General features: G+C 37.2%; 1 protein-coding gene across 1 annotated transcript in view; it reads left to right on the top strand.

Annotated features, from left to right (window-relative positions):
• The first annotated feature begins 3262 nt into the window (after positions 1-3262).
• Dpyd (dihydropyrimidine dehydrogenase) overlaps positions 3263-25458 on the top strand; it is a 1202971-nt gene continuing 1180775 nt past the window's right edge. Inside the window, exons 1-2 of the mRNA XM_045137961.1 lie at positions 3263-3369; positions 5117-5203. Coding sequence (XP_044993896.1) covers positions 3328-3369; positions 5117-5203 — 129 coding nt within the window. The 5' untranslated portion in view covers positions 3263-3327. The remainder of the gene's footprint in view (positions 3370-5116; positions 5204-25458) is intronic.

Genomic DNA, 25458 nt, shown 5'->3' with positions numbered 1-25458 from the left:
ACCGTTAGTTCAAGGCCACCCTAAGACTACATAGTGAATTCCAGGTCAGTCTGGACTAGAGTGAAACCCTACCTCGAAAAAAAGAAAAGAAAAGAAACTGAGATTTTAATTCTGTAACATTTGCTTTTAAATTTTTCTGGTTATCATAGGAAAAGAACAGGGATAATGGAGAAAATTTTCAAGTTCACCAAGAGCTTCTGGTGTCACCACATAAAAAACAGTAAGCTTCCTTCAGCTAAGTTCTCAGAAAAACAGATATCCTTTTTAATGTTCACTTTATGAACTGACTAATATTTCTACGTAAATACTTTAAACCATAGTGAAAACAAAGTTGAAATTTTGACTCGACTTAAATAGTGGGAGACTGAATAACGTGACTACCACGAGGGTTTGCACAAATGCTGTCTGCACTTTCAACTAAACCAGCAGGGGGCAGTAGCTTGACGCGAATGACAGCAAAGGCTGCGCTATTAGACTTGAATTTCCGACTATGACCCTGGAATGTTGTGTAGGTTGGAAAGAGTGCTTAATTAATGTATATTGAAACAAAAGATCAGGTAAATTGTTTGATTTGTCTTCAAGCTATATTTTTAGATTAATCTAATGCAGTTTTTTTTTTCCTTAAAGAGATTATCAGAATTTCGGAAGACGCATTCAGTTATCTCAAAAATTATCCTAAACACTAATTGTTTCCTGTGGAATGTATATAATGATGTTCTCCCCAAAAAAGTAGAAGAAGAAGAAGCAGAATCAGATAAATGTAGTTTTTTATGTTCAAATTGATAACAGAATCAAAGGACTGTGGTAGATTTAGAATAGATAATAAAAGAACATTACATGTCTGGAAAATAAACAAAGTAGGATATTCCTTTATAAAATTTCAAATAGATTGGGAAGGGTCATCCCACTGTTTGTAATATGTTTGCTTTCCACATGTAGACCATTAAAATTGAAAACTGGTTTATATTTAAATATCACGATTGGCAGTTAGTAAGTGATCTCTCTTTTATTATACATTTTTCTGTTACAGATGAAATAGAATTTATAGGCTATTGATAACGTGCACTATCTCTTTTTCTGATATCTTTACCCCTCCCCCATTTCTATTTCTCTCCTATCATCTTCTCAGTATAGACTGGAAATAGACGAGAAGATGTTTGGACTGGAGAGAGTGATTGTAGAATACAAAAATAAATAAATAAAATAGTCTCTCCTCACCACACCATGTTTAATGCTTACTATGTAAATTTTAAATGATACAAAATGCTTTGCCCAAAAGGCATCCTAATTTCAAGGAATCAAAAGGGGACCTGGCATTAAACAACCTTGAGTCAGTCCTAGTGGGATGAACCAGGCTGACTTTCTATATACAGCACACTATGGGTCTACATTTGTCACTGTAAGGGAAAAAAATGATAATAGTTTTTATTTTTTTAAGAATTGTTGCACAGGAGTGTTCTGTTTCTTTTTATGGCAGAGTTTGATCTTGATAAAATAAAGATTTAAAAAAAAAACACCTTTGAAACATCCTTTTCTCCTCACTATGGTAAAGATGTGGTAATCATTTTTGCTTTTCTTTAAGGAAAGAATATGTAGCTTACTTACACCAGGAAAGAAAATTTTATTCTACAACACTCCCTCCCATTCTACTAAACCATTTTAGTCGACATATGTTTGTTATCAGAGAGAGGTGCTGTGAACACACAGCCATTTTCTTAGCAGCTTTTTGACTGTATGTTACCATAGTCCCACAAGGCATTGGTCCTTTCCCATTGGGAAGTCATGAATAAGAGACCACGAAGCTCGCACGTCAGGTCTTCCTCAATTAATCCACCATTAGCATGTTTGGGACCCACTACTGGCTGGTGAGCAGCGGCTTTTGTAACCGTACGCCGACCATACCCAATTATGCTCTGCTAAAAATGAACTATTTTTACAGACCAACATTCTCGGGCTGTCCCTGCTTTCCGTTTTCCTATTTTAACGTTTGTGTATAGTGGCAGGCGACAGATGGTGTAGATCAGATCGATTTGATTACATTAGGTGATTTTACCCCCCCCCCCACCCCCTTCCCCACGCCTTTCTGGATGCTCGCATCAGCTGAAGGCTCTCGCTTGAGACTGACTCCTTGGAAGCATGAACAAGCCGCCACCACGCGAAGGCACTGGGGCACAGCCAGAGCCAGCGCGGAGGTGCCTTCATTCCCAGGGCTTGTTAACACTGTAGCCCGGCGCCCGGAGAGAAGCAGCTCCCACTGCCCGGAGCCTGACATGCCGCTGCCCTGCCGCACACCCCATCACTCCCTGGATTCTGCACACACTTGGAGTTCCGCGAGCAACCTGGATTTACAGGGTAAGCACTTCAATCGAGATGGATTTGTGACAGTTACTTTGCTATACCGCAAGATAAATGTCAGCAAACCTAAAGGCTGTAGGATGTGTGGGAGAGGGAGATTATGTTTACATCCATAACTGGGTTTCTTTTTGTCTGAGACCGAGGAGTACTATTCAGTAAAGCTGTGTATAGTGTTTTCCCATTGATTGTAGGAGTCCACTACCACCCTCCTCCTGATATTTTCCCCTCTCCTTGGTGTTTTCCCCTTCCAGGAAGGGAAGGAGAGCGAGAGAGAGAAAGAGAGAGAGGAGGGAGGGGGGATATTTCTGCTGTGGCTTAATTGCCTTATTTCCTAAACTGATTGCTTTGTCGCGTTTCTTTATGTATATTTGGTTTCTCATTACCAAACGTTTAGCTGGGATGGGTGTTGGAGTGTGGGGGACAGGGTAGGGAAGCAGTGGGGAACAGCAGTCAATCGCGGTGGCCTTGAGAGATCAAAAGGTGCTGAAAGCACCCCCTCACCCACCCCTCGCAAAACACACCTCTAGTTCTTGGGGCGCGAAGGAAATGTAGATTCTAATAAGCATGGCTTGCAGGAGTCGACGAACAAAAGGTATTTAATGCGAACCTAAGCCTCCTCTGCTATCGCTCCACTAGCAGTACCTAAATATTCAAAAGGAAAGTGTAAGTTGATCCACAAACGCCCCGATAGTCTTGTGCTCCCCCCTTTTCTTCTTCTTTTTTATTCTCTCTCTCGCTCTCTCTCTCTCTCTCTGTGTGTGTGTGTGTGTGTGTGTGTGTGTGTGTGTGTGTGTGTGTGTAGGGTGGAGAAGGGGGGAGGGTGGATGGGTGGGAGAAATCCGACAGCTTAAGGAGGTTTGAATTGAATATGCACCCAGCGGCACCGGTCGCGTAGGAAATGGTGTTCTCCTAAGTCAGGCTGAGCACGGGGAGCCCAGGCTAGAGCTCAGAGCATCAGTGCGGTTGGAAGTGATGTGGGAGAGTCGGCCTGGGAAGAGCTGTCCACTGCTCCAGGTGCTGAACTGGGGAACATTTGGTATGTAGGGACGCGGCTGTCATTGCTACTTGGAGAGGAAAAAAGACGGCCAACTGCGTTGTTCTAGTTTCTTAACGCAGATCTCTGTGGGTCAGTGTGTGTGTGTGTGTGTGTGTGTGTGTGTGTGTGTTTTATTGAATTGTGATAAACTGCAGAGAAGTACTTGGAAAGCATTGAAAAGCTGTGTGGGCATTTATGCTGTGATTCTTATGCATGATGATGATGATGATGATGATGTATGTGTGTGTGTGTGTGTGTGTGTGTGTGTGCCGTGTGCCACCCTTTTGAATTAAAAAAAATTCCATTTAGTAAACTAAATCCTATCTGTATAATGTATCTTGTTTCCCATTTAGTGGTAGTTGAGATTTAAATGCAAGAGTTCAGAAGCAAATGTGCACTTTGCACATAGACTATTGCATTACTTTCCCTAAGGGCTTTTGTTTCTAGGAGTTCAAGCTGAAGAGAACCTGTCAGCTTTCTAGATTCTTTTTTTGTTATAACAACAGAGAAAATCTTCACTTTATACCTATGGTGGGCAATGGCAAAAAATATTGCTTATTAATTTGTTTAATTGGCTCTACTCTTTTTGTAAATAATGCTTTTGAGTTACCTGAGAAATAATGGAAAATAGGTTAGTCAGTGGGAAGTACTCTTTTTCTTTTTAGTTATTTTAAACAGACAGTAAATAATAAAATCTAGAATTCATGCTGCTTTCTATTTGTAGGGAACATGTCAAGGAAATGATGAGTTGGCATGCTTGGAGAAGTGTTATATCAAAATATAATAATGATGAGTGAGAACAATATAAGTGCCTTAAATCACAGCCAAGCCACTTTGAGAGGAGTTGTGGTAGTGGGAGAGGTTCTGTTATATAATTACTCCTTGATGAAGATCTATTTGCACTTACATAATTTGAGAAACATGCCTATTGCCATGTTCCCACATTCCTTCCCTCCACTCACATGGATGTACTTCTGTGAATTAGAGTGTAAAGCAAAAGGCAAATCGAGAACTTTCTAATAGAGCCACAACCTGTCTTGGATAGCGATGCTCTAGTTAGTGAACAATAACTCACCATTATCAGAATATCCTCTGCAGGGTCTTAAAACAAAGCTTTTCAAGTGAAAGCCATATTGATCATTAAAGAATTACAGAAATTCTCTCTAAATGCCCAAAATTAGTCACTTTGAAAATGAGTTTTTACTGGTTTTCTTCTTCTTAAAATTATTTTTTCAGAGAGAGACCTCCAAAGTTTTTTTTATTATTATTTTTTACGCAGGGTTCATGACAGATGATCAGCATGCATTCTTCTTGAATATCACAGCGTGGACTATGAAAGTAAACACTGTGGCAGTTCAAAACGACGCTTTCAGTAACACTGCCAGCTTGTCAGCTGAGCGAGTTCACATAGTATGGAAAATGGGTTTAATTATTTTGTGCCTTGAAGCTTTTTTCTCTCTCCATTTCCTTTAAAAAATATGTTGTATATAACTCTAAGGCCTGCAAAGGAGAGATGCCTATTTTTGTAGATCTGTAAGTATTTGATTCCAAGTAGTAAACTGAATGAGTTTATTTTCTGTGATCCTGAGAAAATACTGGTCCAAAACACAGTGCTGAAAATTTCAACCATGCACGACCCTGTCTGTGAGACTCACTTCTTTCTAAAGCCACCCAGGCAAATACATTTGTAATATTTGTGCGCTTAACTATCCATGTCTCTTACAGGGTTCTCTTGCTGCCATGGGCTGGACAGGACCAGAGTGGGGACGAAGCAGAGCAACATCAAAGGAAAGCACTAGGGGCGATCAGCAGGTAAACTGAAGGTTACTTTTCATTCCCCAGAGAGCCTGGGCACCTAGTCCCTCTTAGGTGGTGGAAAGAAAGAACCCTCCTACTGGGTTAAGTGGTTGGTTCTGTCATTTGTCTTTCAGAATTGATAATAGAGCAGCCATTTGGATTTGGGCAGGAAGCAGCCCGAGCACAGCTTTGGAGCCTTCTTTAGGGAAATCGAGTTATGGATTTATGGTCCGGGTCAAGCTCAGCCCAGCCCAAGCCAGGGGCGGGCTCAGCAGAACAGAAGAGAGAGTTCAGGTGGCGGCGGCGGGCAGCAGCGGCAGCGGAGAGGACAGCACAGCGGTGGCAGCGGCAGCTTGGTCCTCTGACTCTCTTCGGTGACGGGTATTCTTGGGTGGATAATACGGATTACGTTGTTATTGCTTAAGAATACGCGTAGTCGAGGAGAGTACCAGCGGCAGGCGGGCAGCGGCCGCCCCTCCCAGCCCACCAGCTGGCCACCAAACGCGCGTGGTTGCCAAGGTAGCACTTTTTTCTATGTCCTTTTCTCGAGTCTGCGGGAATGGCCGCGCGTCGCACCTCTGGTGACCCAGACTGGAAAAGATGGGTGCGCACAGACAGGGGGGTGGGGGGCGAGGCGGAGAGGAGGGGAGGAGAGGGGCGGGGAAAGGAAGAGGGTCTGGGCAGCCTGCCCCAGGGGCCGCTCCGGTCCCCTGGCTAGCGTCGTCTCTCCGGGCTGGTCGCTGCTAGGGTAGGAGGGGCGACCGGGCACGGGGGAGGGAGATGCTGCAAAGTTGGGAAGCGCGGCCAGGAGTAGTTCGGGCCGCGCCCCAGAGCGCGGAGCTGCAGCTCGCAGAGGGTCGTGTAGGGAGGGTGCCTCCGCAGAAAGGGCGTGTCCGTGGGCGAAGGTGCCCCCGCGCGCTGGCCGGAGCTCGTGACTTCGCGAATCCCGGGGGCCCGAGGCGGTGCCGGAGCCCCACCCCCGGCCGGAGCCGAGCCACTCCGCAGCCAGACGCGGTGGCCCGGCCAGGGAGGGGCGGGGGACGAAGGGGGCTGGGTGCCCGCGGAACTTCCAGATTTCCAAATGTCCTGGGTCTCTCAGGAACCTAGTTTATCTTTTGGATTTTTGGCGAAGAGGTAGAGAAGCAGAATGCGATCGAACTGGTTGCACCGTGCCAGGGAACTGGACCCTTCCTGAAAGCGGCTGGGGTAGGCAGCAGCTGACCTGAAGCGCCCGCTTCTTCTGGGACCCTCTCCCGCGCGGCCTTCCCCGCCTTGGGGGCGAGTCTCCAGCACCAGCACGCGCCCCTCTCGCAGGTCCACGGCAAAGCGGCCGGAAAAAAAGAAAGCTTTCCCTTCTACTTCCAGTAGTGTGTTTGCTTCCAGTGTTTATGGACTATAAAGCAATGTGGATTCGTCCCCGCCTAGCGCAGAGAAAGCGATCGTCCAGGCGAACCCATTCGGCATGGCACTCGTGGCCATTTCCAGGGACAAGCGCACACCACAGGAGTTTGAAATGCTACAAGGAGCTTAAAAAAAAAAAGGAGAGAAAGAAACGAAGAAAGAAAGAAGGAAGGAAGGGAGGAAGGAAGGAAGGAAGGAAAGAAGGAAGGAAGAAAGAAGGGAGGAAAAAGAGACAGAAAAAAGGTGGTCCACCAGTGGAAGGCACTGGTTGAGGCCCCAGCGCTCAGTCCTCGCTGGAAGTGGATCTCTTAGCTGTGCAGTGTTATTTTCCTTCTTTCGAGGCTCTAAAGGTCCCTTGGGTGGTGGTTCTTCAAAGGTGGGAGGAGAAATACTAGGGAAAGAATGCACCTATTCGGAGCCCAGAAGGTTCCCTTGGGCAGAGATGGACTGGACCTGAATCCCAGATTCCCTTCTCTGAGCGGTGGCCCTGACTGTGCACCGAGTCGAAGACTGAACTCCTGAGAATGCAGGAGAAAGGGAATTAGAAGCACTCCCTTGCGGAGGTTCCTAGACCCACTCTCAAGCTAAGCTGCTTCCAAGTCACCTCTCTCTGGAGGGTGTACCTTCCCTGGACACGAATTACATTCTTCCCACTGAGTTCTTGCCCACAGTCTGAACCCTGGGGAGACTGGGAGATAGCAGCTTTGGAGGGAACAGATTCCTGCTTTCACATTTAAGTTTTCACCTTTCTTCCAGTATTGGGGTTTCCAATGAAGGATGGTCCCCTTTCCTTCTCCCCACCTTCCCTGATCCTACCCCGCTGTGTCAGGTCCCACAGTCACTGCCAGGCTATTTACACTTACAGCTCTTGCTTTTGAGCTATGTTGTCTAAAGGGAAAAAAAACAGTGAGGCCTTATTCAGATTGCTGCGGGATGAGAACATTTGAAGAATGAGATGAATTAGGAACGATAATACAAGTGCTGTCTTTGCATTCAACACTCTATCACGACCAAAAAAAAAAAGAAGTAACCACTGTTCTTCCCATCATTGTTTCATGAATTACTCCCTTTCTCTAGGGAACCACTAGTTGGTGATTAAGGGTGTTTAAGTATTATGCTTGCTCTACATTTAACAAAATGAAATATGTCTACTGTTGTTTTCTTGGGAACTGAGAAAGAGAGAAGGTACATAACTTGGGTCTTACAGTAGCTCTGGAAAGTTGGTCTCACGTTGGCTGGCTGGATGATAAGTGTGGATGATTCTAGGCAGACAGGGTTGAGGCCTAGTATTGGAAGGAGAAGTGGAAGGTGTACTATTCCATCTTTGTTGTGGGGATGAACAAGAGCGTTTGAAAAAATAAGCTATTTCATTCAATTCTTTGGCACTGGCTCTTCAGTATACTATTGAAATTGCTCATAAATGAATAGTTACTTTCAGAATAGGGTAATTGCAAATGTTAGGGAAAGAAACCCTCTACCCATGGTATGACAAAGGAGAAGTTGGATATTTTTTCACAAGTGGTTTAAATACTCATTTCATTGCTTTCTTTCTTGATGGATTATTCCCTTATGCATGTTTCCATTAGGTGTCAGTCTGAGCTGGTTCCTACTTACATTTCTTATTTTTTTTTTTTAAGGGGGATGGGTTTTTCACTAGTCCAGCCCCTTTAAAATAAGGAGCAAAACAATCAAAATTTTATTACCTTGAAATTATTGCAAGTTAATTGTTTTAGTTTTGAGAACTTTTTGTTATTAGAAAATGTAATTTTAAAATTATATCATCACAAGCCATTTATTGCTTTTTACACTGTCAGTTTCTAATGCATTTCAGAAGCGCAAAGTGCTTCTTGGTGGTTTTCACTGGGTTGTGAGTAGTCAAAATTACTTTTCGGTTATTACCTGCAAGTTTGAAGAGGCATCTTCTTGCTAAAATTTGTCCCACTTTATACAGTTTATAGAACTTCTGTTACCTTAAATGTTGTTGAGCTACACTGTTCAACCTAGAGGACTACATAAGTCATAGCAAAGTGGGATGGAAAAAACTTGTGAAAGTTGATTTTGTTAATTAAATTTACTTCAACCAAATCTGCCTAACTACTCAGAATTTTATGACTATAATCATTGGCTTATCAGTGGACAATTTTAGGTGTCCCATCAAAATTTATATTGTATTAATGAATGCCCAGTTTCTACTATAATAATATTCATTAACGTGCAGAAAACATCATCTTGGTTGATTGTGTGCTACTGAATCACAGGTAAGGAATATGATAGAAAACGAATCTTACAAAGAACATGCATATGTCGTTCTCCATGCTTGTGAACTGTGTTCTGATGTTTTTACTTGAATAGCAATCAAAGAAGTTATAATATTTAGGGTTAAGGATCCACAGAGAATCATGACATCTCCTATGTAAATAAAAAGAAAGGTATGGGACTAGTGACTGTTGAAGTGCACTTTTAAATAATTATATAAAGAACAAGATTCTTTCCTTAAATTACTGTTAACCCTAGAGTGAATGACATAGTTCTTGGTGTAACACCAATGTAATCGAGAATCAGAACACAACTCTCAATGAAATTCAGACAAAGGGGAGTAGTGATGACATCACATTTGATGAATGGACAATTCCATCAACCATATTATCATGTTTTCTTTTTATTTTACATATTAGTAACAGTAAATTTTTCAAATAGATAATGAAGGTAAACATGATAGAAAGTTAGGAAATATTCATTATACTTTCTGTAGAACCAAAGAGATAGACTAAGGACATAGAAGAGATAACAGTGAGTGGGCATCACTGTTAAACACCATTTCCTTGACACAGTTCACATGCTGCTGTTTTTGTAACACAGAAATGATGATCTCACCATTCTAGAATTATGTATCCTGCATAGCAGACCTACCACTTGCAGGTAAATTTCCTTTGAAAACATTTTCAGCAAAAGAAAACACTACTAGTACTGCCGTGGTGGTGAACGCCTTTAATCCCAGCACTGGGAGGCAGCAGTAGGAGGATTCCTGGAAGTCCAGACCACCCTGAGACTACATAGTGAATTCCAGGTCAGACTAGAGTGAGGTCATATCTCGACCCCCCCCCCCAAAAAAAAAGGAAAGAAAAGAAAACAATACTAGTGATCAGAATACTTGAAGATTTTATGGCCACACTTAGAAACAATTGGCACCCATTCAATTAGCAATATAATAAGTATGTTTTAAGCACCACATTTTTGAGAACTTTTTTTCTGAGATGATTTGAGTTTTTCCTTGTTACCTGTCCTATAAATCATTATTTGCAAGTGTTTAATTTCCATCTACATAATATTTTGGATGGGTGAATAAAATAAACTCTTAAATCAAGAAAATATGACAATACATACATGAAAGTTTAAGAGAAAAAGACAGTGAAACTTTAATGTGCTTTTGACACCACTAATTTTTTGAGTTTGTTCAGTGTAGACTGCTAGAACCAACATCATAATCTTCATATTGTTTTATAGATTTAAATCTTGTAAATAGTTAAATCTTGACTTATAATAATAGTTAAATAAGAGAATCTGATCTTCGAAGCTAATGAGATGTATTATTACATCTTTATAAGTGTAAACACACCAACTTCTAATTTGTTATGTTCATGAAAATTCCCTTTAGGGATCAAATATAATCCAAATTATTTCAATATACTTCATATATATGTATGCATACATATACTCTCCATATGGATTAAAAAAATCAATCACTTTTTCAATACTAAGAAATACTTCTATGACTTCAGTTCAAAGAATTTAAAATAAGGCTTATCACAATTCTTTTATTGACTTAAAATCAATACAGAATTTCTTCCAACAAAATGTCACCCTAAAAAGCCTAACATTATTATAATCTATTTACTAATTTCATGCCTTGGTGGTTCAGAAACATTTTAATTTTGCCCATATTTTCAAAATTTGACAAATTTTATGACAATAGCGGCATAACTATAATCTGAAATTAGTATCTATTTATAAACTTGAATAAAGCATACTTTTAAGAAGTAGTGCTCTTTAAAACACCTTAGTTGTAGAAGTAACATGTAATTAGACAACTAAAATAATTTCCTGTAATTTTTTTTTTGTAATTTGTGTCCTATACATGAATGAAAATTAATTGGAAATCTATTTTTCCAATTACCATGTATGGCTAATATCAAGAAGTGTCTCATAAGCGGGATTGGTGGTGCATGCCTCTAATCCTAGACTTGGGAGGCAGGGTTGGAAGGATCACAGTGAGTTTCAGGCCACCCTGAGAGTACATAGTGAATTTCAGGTCAGCCTGGGCTAGAGTGAGACTCTACCTTGAAAACAACAACAAAATAGAAGTGGCTCATATAAGTCACCAATAAGCTAAAAGTGTCTTATTTAAGATTCCAAAAGGAATGAAAGAATTAACTTCCTTAACTAATATATCTGAAACAGATATAAGAAATATTTCATTTTGTAGTAGGAATACATTAGAATAATATTTCAAAATATGCTGAATGATTTTGCATATAACCATAGAGAACGCAAGTTATAGAATTCCTATTAATTGAGTTTCAAGTCCAATTTGTTTTTGTAGCTATTATTTTAGAATTATGTGATTATATTTACAAAGTTAATATAAGTTAGACAATTGAGACATATGGGAACAATCACATTGAATTTTCTTCCTTAGTTTTATGACATTTAAGGAAAAAATACATGTCTTGAGTGATGGAATTAAAAACTATAAATCTGATTTTGAATACAAGCTCTACTATAAATGTGGTCACTTGGCTTGCTTGGTCCTCAGTTTACACTTCTAAAGGCATTTCTACTTCTTTAAGATTCTGTTACCTTTTGTAATTCTGTCTGGGGGCTGGGGAGGTGGCTCAATGGATAAAGCTCTTTCTGTGTGAGTGTGAGTACTTGAATTTACATGCCCAGAATTCACGTAAAGTTGGATTGGACACTGTAGCAAGCATCTGTAACCTCAGCATATATGCAGCAAGGAGGGAGATGGAGACAGGAGAATCTTTCAGAAGCCTATAGGTTAATTAGCCTGGTGAACAGTAGTAAAGAATGAGAAAATTGCATCATGAAGGTGGAAAGCAAGGATCAACTCTCAGAACTGTCTTTAGACCTACACACATGTACTACAGCACATAGTCAAACACATGAATGCACACATATGTGTAAATCATACATACACATAACACAAACAAAATTTTGTCTGAAGTTAATTCTTTTTTTTTATATTTTTATTTTATTTATTTATTAGACAAAAAGCGAGAGAGAGAGAGTGAGAATGGGTGCCAGAGCCTCTGGCCACTGAAAACAAACTCCAGATGCGTGCACCACCATGTACATCTGTCTTACGTGGGACCTGAAGAATTGAATTGGGGTCCTTAGGCTTCACAGACATGTGCCTTAACCACTAAGCCATCTCTCCAGACCTGAATTAATTCTTTAATTCTTAATTCTGAGTTAATTCTTTAAGTCAGTGTAGATGAAATACAAATGGATGGATACTCCAATTAAGAAAGAAGTTTTAGAAAAGTCTTTCAAAGGTATCCATCCAAACATTTCACTTTGATATCTAGGAAGATTTTCACTTATATTCATAGAACATTAAATGCATGGAAACATTTTCATCTTACAACTTTTGTTCTATTAGGAAAAGTGCCTTGACTTTAATATTCATTCTAGTATGGCATCTTCAGAGCTCATATATGTATATATCTATATAGTATATTGGAAGCACCTTAATCAATATATTTTCAAACATATTTTAATCTAATGAGAACAAATCCCATATATCTCTATTCAAAGTTATATATATGTATATACAGGAGTGAATAAACACTTGGCCTTTTAGCATGTTTAGTATGTGAAAAAAGTGTTTATATTAAATTTAATTATAATATTTGGTGGACTGGGGATATTATTGTGATTTTTTTTCTCAAATTCTGCTAAGACTAATAGTTGTCTGGCATATTAAATTCTAGCATAATGGAGTAACCTTTTAAAAATAATGAGTGCAGTTTCTGGACCATGATAGGTTCTCAAATATTTATTAATTTAGTGTAAGCAATAATATGCTTTCAGAACATATGCTGATTGGACTCATGTTTTTCTTGACTGATATCCTTTAAAATGTAGCTTTTTTCTAAAATGGTGATTCCATGGCATGTATTTAAATTTAAGTTAATGTTAACGTAAGTTTTCATTCTCAAATAAGCTTACTAATAGTATATTTATTCTCTGTTAAACAGGAATATTTGTTTTCCTGGTCAGATGCAAACCATACATAAATGATAAATCTAGAAGTCTTTATTTTACAAGTGGTACTCTTTTAAAGATACCAATTAACTATTTATTTGAGATTGTAGTAAAATAATTTCATTCCATGTGAATGTTATCTGGAGTATTTTATTTAATATGATACATGTAACTACTTTTAAGGATTCATAAATATTTAAATATTAATCAATAGTAATGTGTTTTATATAATGTAATATTTACAATGATAGATATATTTTCAAAGTTTAGAACCTGTCAATACTTATGTTTTCATTACTTTTTAGGAAAGCAATCTAAAATGTAATATATTTGACAGCTATGACTTTCTTGAATGTTCCAAGCATAGTAACTGTAAGTGGAACTTTTTACTCACCAAAGAATACAATCATTCTCTAAAATTTGAAATAATATAATTTATCAGTTGCTCACTTATTTAGATAATTTACACAAGTCTAGGTGAGTGGAGTTATGAAATCCATTCATTTTAAAACACGGAGAATTAAGCCAGGCATGGTGGTGCACGCATTTAATCCCAGCATTCAGGAATCAGGTAGGAGGATTATCATGAGGCCAAGGCCATTCTGAGACCACATGGTGAATTCCAAGTCAGCTTGGGCTAGAGTGAGACCCTACCTCAAAAACAAAGTGCTACCAATAAATTTAATGAAGGTTCTTTATAGCTTTCTTTTTTTTAAATTTTATTTTAACTTATTTTTTTGAGAAAGAGAAAGACAGAAAGAGAGAATGGGTGCTCCAGGGCTTCCAGCCACTGCAAACAAACTCCAGATGCATGTACCACCTTGTGCATTTGGCTTAGGTAGTTCCTAAAGAAACAAACCTGGGTTCTTTGGCTTCACAGACAAGCACTTTACCTGCTAAACCATCTCTCCAGACCCTATACAATTTTCAATAGCAACTTATATTAGTAGATATCTTGAAGCAAGAGTGTTATGTTTAAAGATCATTTAATTGGACATTTATTAAAACATCTTATTTTCATTTCTGTTGTCCAGAAATAGACTTGACACTGTTTCATATGTGTAATACAACAGAGTCAAAATGGGAAAATGAGTTATCACAAACAAACAGATTTATTTGGCTGTTGTTATATTTATTTAAAATTCCAGTTGATTTTAAACTTTGAAGACAGTTTAACATTTAAATTTGGAAATTTGTGTAGATAACAATTGAATTTGACAAGAGCATGGAACAAGAATTTCATTAACAATATTAAGGATGTAGGCTGTAGAGAAGAATGTGTAGTTTGGGTGATATATTTACTAAGACAATAATGAGATTTCTGATGGTTTTTGTTTTCTTATTATTGATATACTTAATAGTTGTTACCAATACACCTTGGATAAATGTTAATTTTATAAAATTTTACAAGAGACCATTTTCTTTATGTAATGCATTATCCCTTTTCTACTTATGACAGGCAGTTGCCAATATTGTCTTTATATAATTTATTTATGTAGAAGGAATTATCTCATAACATGATTTAAGCTATATTTAAATGGTCTTGCTATTTTTTTAGATAGACATCATGCTCTGCTATAGAATTGTGCTCTAATTACAATATGCTTAATCACAGAATAAACTGGGTCATTTACAGTGAGATGAGGAGGAGGAGGCTGAGATTATAGTTCACTTGGCATCAGACTTGCTTAGCACACACAGTCCCTGGGTTCAGTCTTCAGCACGATGTATAACCGGGTGTGTTGGTGCCCTGCCATAATGTCAGTATTCAGGAAGTAGTGACAGGAGGTTAGAAGTCAGAAGTTCATCCTCAGCTACACAGCAAGTTGGGAGCCCGCCAGCCTGGGTTATATGTATCAAAAAATGAAGGGGGGGAGGGAAGAAGAGAGGCTAGAAGGAAATTAATATTAGGAAAGGAAGGATAACTGGATGTTTCTCAATTCAAAGGAAAGAACATCAGTCTGAAAAGACAGACTTGTCTAAAAGTGATGTCTTAAGTCTTTTTATGTCCTTTTTTCATTGGAAAAGTTATATATATTTATGAAACTTTTAAAACATATTTTAGGAAAACATGTAAGTTGTATTAACAATGTTTACTTATATTGAATATACTTTTGCTTTAAGAGTTTAATTTTTCTTATTTAGTACAATTGATTTATGTTTTTAGAAGGAGGTTTATTTGTTAATTGTGGTAAAGATATAGAAGACTGACATGTCTGTCACATGATTTTCTTTTGTTTTCAAAGACATATTTTCTCTTAACTATTTATTTTCTTCTGATGCAATTATTTTCCAATCTATTATCCACATAGAATATAAAGTCTCATAAGTCTTAGATGAGCACAGGGCAAATACATACATGGTTTTGTTGTGATGACAAAATTCTCTTGGAGATCCAGTTCTTTGACATATAATACGATCCCCAAATTTTATTTGGAAAGTTCAAACAGCATTGAAGCTAAGAAGCTGAGCCATGGATGCATGATACTATTTGGACTCATATTTTATCCCATTGGATGCTATGCTCATAATTTGTCACGATATATTTCAATGATGAGAGTTTTTTACTACTATACCCTTCCTAGCGCCTAACAACAGTGCCTGTATTTCCCTTACAATTGTTCAAAGGTGGTGAATGAATGCTACTTTCTTTGTACTACTTTGGGGTTGAGTTAAAGGTAACATTAAGTGGCCAAATTGGCTCTGAAAAGCCCCAGCTAATAAAAAAAAAATCATCATTTTTGTCCAAAGAAAGATCTTTTATGGATTCATATAATTTAGTCAAGAACAGAATGCTTTAAAATTTGTAGAGGATAGCTTTTAATCCTCAAACCAGCTAATTAAGCTGATTCTGTACAACATAGAGCTTTAAGTTAACAGTAATTAATACAGCCAGCTTGGAATCTCTGGAAGCTCAAGCCAGCAAGTGCTTTTTGGTTCACTTGAGAGGATGCAGTTTGATTGCTGGCGCCAGTAAACAGGTTGGGAATTGTCAACGTCGTAATTAGCAGCAAGTTTCTGGATTCTCAGCCTGCCAGACTAGTAGGCTGGTGATTGGAGCAGTTGCCCCAGGAGGGAGAGGGAGAAACAAAAGAAGGGAATTTGAGCCACCTCACTATGCTCAGCTAACATATGCCTCTGGACCGATGTTTTTCTTGGCAAAGGTCTATTTTAAGACATTGAGCAGTGGTTTTCACAAAATATGACACTCACCATAGCAACCAAAATGGTAAGCGTCCCTAGGAACCTTCTTTTGATTGGATATCAGGTCAAATTGTTCAGAGCTACAGTACCTTATGAGCCGGTGTGTTTGGTGCTCTGCACAATGTGGTTATTAACAGGATGATTAACAGAGTTAAAATCTGTTTTGGCAGCAATCCTGAACTAGTCTGCCGAAAACCGGTCAAAGACTAAGGTTACGCAAACCTTATTAACCCTTCATGTAGAACAAATAGAAAGGAAATGTCAACCTTAATACCACTGAGACTCCAATCTTCAATGATAATTTAAATGTAGTTTTCTTAATTCAATCCCATGTGATCATTATGGAGAAAAGGTGTCATAGATTTTGAACTCTTGCAGTATTTATACTGCTTCTAAGACTAGATGTATGTGAATAAAATTTATATGCTATTTTTCACCAATGGAGGAAAATTAGTTTGAAGCCTATTCAAAGAGTTCAAGTATATACATATAAAATTTCATGACCTTCTTGCTGAGTGTGATCTGAAATAAACAGCCTGTAGCCTCTGAATAGTCACAACACAAGTAACAATGTCCCACCTGGTACAAACACACACACACACACACACACACACACACACACACTTACACATTAGCCCTTTTACTTCATTTGTTTAAAGCAACTCTGTAGTAAAGCAATTTTACCTTTCACTCAAAAAAATGCCAAGATTTCTCAGCATTGCTAAAATATGCATATTAATTTCTCCTCAAATAAATGCTTAGAATCCTATCGCAGCTATTCTTATTGTCACTGTCATTCTGCCTTTGCTAAACTATGAGAAGGAAGACTGAGGAAGGTAAACAGCATGGAAAGGGACAAACAAAACAGCATCCCCTACTGTAAAAATGGAAAAACAAAAGTTCTCAAATGGATCAACAGGCCATATTTAGTAACTGGCATGTGATAATTTCTGCAGGTAGATTATCGAAACTGCACAAAAGTATAACTGGGTAAGCCTGGCACCGAGGGGTCTGACGTAGCATTTAGTGGACTCTTTTGTGGTGAGATGGATTACTCATATTTGTTGGAAAGAGTACAGTTCTCTAATCCTTCTCTACACCTGAATTTGTGTTAGAGTGAAAGAGCAATATGATTCTTATCCACTCTCCTCTACACTCTGAAGAATTTGCCACAATTATTTATTATTTTCAGTGGAATTAGATGCCTACATGTGATCCCATAATGTGCCTCCAGGCATACAACCTTCTGTAAATTTTTAAGTTACATTAACTCAGCAGTATGTTGTCTTATAACAACAGTTAACCCCATTTATGTGGAAAGGGAGAAGAAAACAGAATGGCAGTCCTTCATGTTAAGCTTCACTCAGTTTCTCCTCTGTCTTGGAAGGTAGGAAAGATGGAGAAACAACAGTACCACTGGGGAATCCAGGGTTGGCAGCACCTGCCTAGGCAGTCAGAATTGTGTCTTACACAGTGATTATTTATTATGTCTATATGCTTTTCCTGTTTCCTTTTTTTTTTTTTTGCATATGTGTGTGGTGCATTTTCATCTGTGGTAGGTCACATGCACAAGTGTGCAAACAGAGCAGCTAGAGGAAATTTCAGGTGTTATCATCAGGAATGCTATCAGCCTCCTTAGAGACAAGGTCTCTCATTTGATATGGATCTCACAATTAGAATACAGTGGTTAGCCAGCAAGCCCCAACCATTGCACCCAGCATTATTATGTGGGTTCTGGAGCTTGCAAGGCTAAAAGGCCTTATCTAGTGCGCTATCACTTAAAATGAAGAGTCCTTCAAGTGAGTTTTATTTTTAAAATGGCTTATCTTTTGTGACTTCATAATGAATTTAAAAATTAAGGACATTTGGCTGGATGGTACCATCACAAATTCTGCCATGTCACACAGCTTATAAGATTATATTCTTTTTCCTGGTTTTTTTCTACCCAGCAGTAAGAAGAAATGACACCCAGCTTTGCGGTCACTACATTGCATGCTTGTCCTTTGTAACAAAGCCTATTTCCTCCTATGAGGTCATGGTGTTTGTTCTAATAAATCACTTGTCACTGAATAGATATAGTTGGCTGAATATGTATGTTTTGAGGTAAACTTTTCAGGGAGGGTGGATCAAGAACAAAAATACAACCTGAACAGAAATTAGCTTTTCATTCTGAAGGTGGTATACAGGCCTACTTCCAGTTTGGAAGGTCTTGTATTGGAATTATAGTACTCCTTTCCATAAACAAAGCAAAATCTGCCTCCTAAATTCTGGTCTCAAGAAACCTGGATCTTATATCTCAAATAACAGAAGCATGGAATTATTTAAGACTTTAATGTGTACATTATTTAAAAGTACACAGGAAAATACTTTTTCATGTAGATGCAGATTATTTCTGTTGTATAGACATAGGCACATTGATTAGATTAAGGTCTGCTTGACATTCATTGCATTTTCTTGATAAGTGCAACTACAGTTGGATTCACCAGCCATTCCCTGTTTCATGCCATGCTGAGATGAAGCAGTTTGTGTGTTCCAAAGAGCTTTCAGATCAGATCAGTAAATAGCTACTGTGCACGTTCTATTCAGGAGGCAAACATTCAGGTCTGTCAGCATTAATTAAGTGCCTACAACATACCTGGTATTCTTTCACCCACAAGGGTGACCAGGGAATAATGAACAGACTTTGCTCTTGAAGCATTCATGGCTGCAAGACTCTCAGAATCTAAGCTGTTACAAGCTCTGTGGGGGACTCCAAAGAATGTAAAGCAAAGGCCTCCTTTCAAGAATTTACTCTGTGTGGCTAGTAGAAAATATCCACCTGCATGAACGAATGTGGTTGTTACTATAAGCCGTCACAGTGGACTCTGTTCATCAGCAGATACTTAAACGTCATGGAGACAATGATAACAAAAGTCCATTCTACAAATATTCTTCTTCCACTTAGGATATATACAATCTTGCAGAACTGAAAGAAAAAAAGAAATCACCAGCTATACCAGGATAAACAACTCCCATTTTTCACCGTAAAAGTAATAATTTTTCTATTACTGATTCTGTTATGACACCTGCCTTAATATTATTGATTTTATTTTAAAATCACAATTAAAGTCAGAGTCTAAGTAACACTGATTGGAATATTTCAGGTTCTGAATAGAACCCCAGTTAAAACTTGTTTTTAATCATTTCAGTAGATGTTTGAATTAAACATCATTGGTTTACCAGAGTAGCAAATATCACATTTGGGAAATAATTTACCAAATATTCCACTCATGAAACTTGTACCTCATATTTCAAATAAAAGAGATGATGGACATATTTAACTTATTTTCTGGTTTATTCATATGAAGTTTACAAAACATTATTGTAGGGTACTACTAATGCTATATATTTATCATTGATATTTTATTGAATTAAGTTTTCTAGGACTTAAACATCTTTAGATTTAATTTATAATTATTTTGATAATTGCAATAATGCTCAACTATTACTTACATACTGCATAAAATGCATGCTAAGAGCTAGGAATATCTCTTTTGCTTCATGCAAGCTATTCATTATTGAGAAGAATGTATGTGAGTACCTGAGAGACACAGAGAGAAATGAGGGTAAGGAGAGAGAGAAATTACATGTTAGATCAAGAAAACTTTTTCTCACTAGGCATTGTGGCTCACGTCTTTAATCCCAGCTCTCAGGAGGCAGAGATAGGAGGATCACTGTAAGTTTGAGGCCACCCTGAGACTATATAGTGAATTCCAGGTCAGCCTGAGCTAGAGTGAAACCGTCCCTAAAAAACAAAAGAAAACAAACAAGAATCCTTTTACTCATTCATCACAGACACAAGGGATTCTAAAATGTTGGCATAAGAAAATATTTGTGACAAAATTCTTGTATGATTATAGTAGAATAAAATGAACTTCTTAAATATCTTTATTGGAAATACAAATAAAAATACATAGAAAATAATTATACAAGTAAAAAATGTATTACAGATTATGCCATTTTATAACATAGGTTCTCACCATGCCACTGGATATTATTTAATTGAAGACCAACAATCTAGTCTTCAGAACATAGCTATTTATACAAGATGTCATGTTAATACTAGAAATGCAATGGCTAGCATGCTTAAAATGCAGTGAAGGGTGAGGGCTTGCCCAGCTTGTGTGAGGCACTCGGTTCCATTCCTGTCCTTGAAAGAAAAGAATAAATAAAAAAAGTTCAGTGAATTGTTTCTTGTTTACTGCTTTATCTTAAAATTCAGCAGAATAATAATTATAACTATATCTTTATATTTTAAGATTGTGAGACCTAGACTAATCTGATTCATGTTAGCTTTTCTGTTTAACATAAAAGACTCTTAAGCTATCTTGGATGTTATGTTGAAGGAACTGATAAGTAATGTAAGCAGGATGTTTCTCTGTCTAAATTCTTTTCATCCATGAAACAGCCTACTTGTTCATTTATGTTAGAATATCAACTTAGTCACAAAAAGATAGAATGCCAGAACATACAACAAAGAACTAATGAAAATGTCTTTATAAGAGAATAGCTTTTACTAATATGAAAAGATGAAATGTAACAGCTTTAGCCGAAAAAGATTTCCCAAAAGAATTATGTAAAACACTAAATAGCAGTTATATAGAATATAGTATACATTAATATACTGATATTATCTACTTATTATTAATATACTGATATTATAGCATTCAATTTTCTGAGACAAGCTTTTCACAGTTAGTTGTTCATTGCTTGGCTGCATAATAGATCTTCCCATAAAATGACATACTGAATATAAGCATAGGAATCAGTCTACTTCCAAATATAATATTATTCCTCTTCAAGGTGTAAATGAGCCTTTGCCCAAACTCAAGCCTTAAAGTTGGACTAAAGTTATAGTGATAGTACAATTTATGCATACCCAATTTAGACAGAATGATTGGCAAGAAATCCAAGTTATTCTTATGGAGAAATAAAAAAGGCCCATTATTTTGACAGTGAACATTTTAAGATTGAGCGCATTAGATTAACCAGAAAGGAAAATGAAATCATTTTACTAAGCCTATCACTTGATGGATTCTGTTCTTAAATTAAGTAGACACTAATTAAAAGGTTATTGCTTTAGTCCTTAAACAAACAGAGAATTAGCTGTAAAAATGGATGCAAATTAAGTAGCAAGTAGCCTCTATTTAGGCAGAGAAGATACTTAAGATACAAACATGTCAGACACCTTATTCTTCTGCATTTAAAAATATGTAGTTATTACTTGTAAGAGAGGGAACAAGAAGGGAACACATGGGCACCTCAGGGCATCGTGCCACTGCAAACAAACTCCAGATGCTTGAGCCACTTTGTGCACCTGCCTCTATGTGGTACTGCAGAATTGATCCCAGGATGTTAGACTTTGTGAACAAATGCATTTAACCACTTGGTAATCACTCCAGCCTACAGTATTTTTATTAAATAATTCCATTTATCTTTCATTGAATGTGGATTCATAAGTATTCAGTTACTATTCTGGGAGATATATATATATATATATATACATACATACACACACACACATATATATTATGCATGCATACACATACATGTATATACATATGTGTATGTATACATATATGTGTATATATGTACATATATACTAATTTTATGTTAAAATGTTCATATAGACATTCTATAAAGGAAAAGTTAGGTCGACAACTTGTAAAATATCACAAAGCCTGTGGTAATCAAGCTCAGGCTAACCTGGAATTCACCATGTAGTTTCAGGGTGGCCTTGAACTCTCAGTGATCCACCTACCTCTGCCTCCCGAGTACTGGGATTAAAATTGTGCACCACCACACCTGACTAGCACGTGGTAATCATTGACAAACAACTATATAGATTTCTTTGCAGCTATGATATCTTCTGTTGTATGGTAAGCCTACGTTGCTAATAATCCTATAATCATTAACTTATAGTTAATATCAATTGCTAATGTGTAGCTGAGCATTATAGCTGTGTAATGATTACCCACTTAGAACAATGACTTAATTGCTATTCTGATAGCTGAAACTGTTTCATTCACTTTGATGTAGTTATATCTATTAAAATTTTCTTTTGTAGACTTAGCTTATGCTAGGTAGAAGGTTTTTCAATATGCCTATAAACATAGATAAATGCTAAATGGGAATTTCAACAATTATTCATCTAAATTGTGTCACTTTATACATGTTGAAGTCTAATTTTAGTTTTAGGTTTTAAATTTTTAGTACATGAGAATCATAAAGAATTGAATATGCAATTTATTTTTTTCTAAATTACCTTTCAAAAGTGAAGGATGGATTGCATTAGAAACTATTACTACTATTACTAGAATTTTATGCCTTACAGGAAACTATCATAATGTTAAGGTAAATAGACACATTTATATAGTAGTTGGCTAAACCTAAAAGTAATTTTAGAGGGGCTCGTGAGGTGGATCAGCAGTGCTTATGCCTGCTGTCTCGAGTTTCATTTCCAAGCACCCATGCAAAGTACCTGCCACTGTAATACCATTGTAGTTATTACAGTGGGTGGTGGAGCAAGTAGAATCTGGAATCTGGTGGGCCAGCTGGACTAGCACTTGGGAAGGAAGAGTGACATAGTTCTTTAATCTCAGTACTTGGGTGTTCGAAGTAGGAGGATCACAGTGAGAGGGAATTCCATGTCAGCCTGGGCTAGCATGAGATCCAAACTCCAAAAAAAAGGAAAAACAAAAAACTATTAAAAAACACTCTGACTCTAGTAAAATGGAAGAAAAGGAAAAACACTCTGAGTTTGTTTTCAGGATGCCTCAAAGATACTATCACACACATGCATGTACACACAGGGGTGCATGTGCACAGGCACACTTACGTGTGCGTGCGTGTGCACACACAAACACACCACACATATCTACACACATATATACACAAGTACACATACATAATAAAATAATAATTTTAGATTTAGAAACATGTTGTTAACATAGATGTTCAGTCGTCCAGAATTATTTTCTATCCTTAAACTCTGAAATAATATTTATATAACATTATTTAAAAAAAAAAATCAAACTTGACATGTTTGCCTATATAGCAAAGATAATTAAGAGGAAATAAATGTAAATGCATACTTGGGTCAGTTATTATTTATGATTACTAAAATTACTATACTAAATGAGAATATTTTTGGTATAGTCTTTTTATTGAGTAAAAACATTTCTATTTTCATTTTTTTTCCTTTTGATCTGTCTCATACTTACTATAACAACTAGCTCACTATTACATGTAAGGCAAGATCATAATTTTAACATATAATTCAAGTTACACAAAAATGGAATCGAAAAATGGCATACTGTGCAACAAAGTCCATTTTCTCAGATCAAAATGAATTGTACACATAATAAGTGATACTCCCTGATGTTTGCTCAATGATTAATGAAACTATGAGGCTGAAATTTCGCCATAAACAATTCCTTAAAATGCTAATAAACATGAAAACTAATCCAGAAATACTTTGGGGTGATGACAAAACAAGTATTCAAATAGTTATAATCCTTTTCTATGAATAATGGTATTTGTTACACTTAAAATTCAATATGTGGGCCTGGAGAAATGGTTCAGTTGGTAAAAGTTCTTGATATACAAGCATTAAGATCTGGGTTTGATACCTAGCACTCAGATAACCATAAAGCCACCACAGGAGTGGCAATATGTGTGTGTGTGTGTGTGTGTGTGTGTGTGTGTGTGTGTGTGTAATCTGTAACCCCAGTCTTGAGTAGGACAAAGGTAGAAGATAGAATCACTGGGGCTCACTGGTCAGCCAAACTAACTAAAGCTGGATGCTCAAGGTTCAGTGATAGATTCGTCTCAAGGTAAGAAAAAAAGGACTTTGTGAGACTAAGTCTCACATATATTGAGTTGGCCTGGAACACATCATATAAGAGAATATAACCTTGAATTTCTCTGATCCATCCACCTCTACGGTCTTGGGATTATAGATATATGCCATTGCACCATGATGGTGATCAATCCTAGGGTTTCTTGTATGCTAGGCAAGTACTCTACCAACTGAGCAACATCCCCAGGTCTCCACAAATAACTTAATAACTATATGAATGAAAATTAAATGATCCATATCAAATTTGGGCTATGACAGAAGACCATCAGGTAAAATAGTCTTTTCTGTCTCTTAGAGGAGTATGTCCACTTACAAAGTATCCCATCTTTATGGTGACTTAGCCTGAAGTAGAAGTAATGACAAAATACAGTTTGTATTGGAATTGTTTAATGCTGTTTTCCTTAAGAAGAACTTTAGACCAAATTTGGAATTCTGATTTACATCTAATCACACTTTACTTGCACTCTTCATCCTTAATGTTGAATGTAATATTGCTTCAAGTTTGTCATGTCTTAGCTAAATGTGCCTGCATACGTTTACAAATATAAAATAACATTTTGAATAATTCTCAGCCAATATTGCTTTACTTAGAACTATTTTTTTTTTACTTAGAAATAATTTACTTAGTAAATTATTTGTCAAAATGGCATTTGAAATATAATATTAACTGTTTTCATTTTTTCTCTCTTTAACTTCACCTGTTTTATCAGTAGAGAAAATAGTTTGTGAAAAATAATCTGTTATATGAGTTATAGAAATTTTTTTCTCCAATGATTAGTTTCTTTAATTTTCTTCCCATTATTAGTATGATGGATAATTATATGTTTTAAATTCTAACTATTATAAAAATTATATCGGGCTGGAGAGATGGCTTAGCAGTTAAGTCCTTGCCTGTGAAGCCTAAGGACCCCGGTTCGAGGCTCGGTTCCCCAGGTCCCACGTTAGCCAGATGCACAAGGGGGCGCACGCATCTGGAGTTCGTTTGCAGAGGCTGGAAGCCCTGGCGCGCCCATTCTCTCTCTCTCCCTCTATCTGTCTTTTCTCTGTGTCTGTCACTCTCAAATAAATAAATTTAAAAAAAAAATTAAAAAAAAATTATATCAATTTGAGTATTAACATTTATGGCAAGCAAAGGTATATTTTATTTCATTTCCTTTTTCTATATGCACAATGATTTAGTTTTTGCATCTAGACATAAAGGCATTCATGAATTATATAATATAATATATATATTTTAAACATTTATTTTTATTTACCTGAGAAAGAGAGAGGGAGAGAATAGGCACACCAGGGCCTCTAGTCACTGCAAATGAACTCCAGATGCATGTTCCACTTTGTGCATCTGGCTTACTTGGGCAATGGAAAAACAAGCCTGGGTCCTTAGGCTTTACAGGCAAGTGCCTTGACCACTAAGAAATTTTGGCAGACCTATTTCTAATTTTTCTTAACTAAGGTGATTATATTTTACTCAAAGTATATAATT

This window comes from Jaculus jaculus, chromosome 19, assembly GCF_020740685.1.
Source record: "Jaculus jaculus isolate mJacJac1 chromosome 19, mJacJac1.mat.Y.cur, whole genome shotgun sequence".
Classification (NCBI taxonomy): Eukaryota; Metazoa; Chordata; class Mammalia; order Rodentia; family Dipodidae; genus Jaculus; species Jaculus jaculus.
The sequence above is the reverse complement of the archived record's forward strand: the minus strand, read 5'-3'. Positions and strand labels throughout refer to the sequence as shown.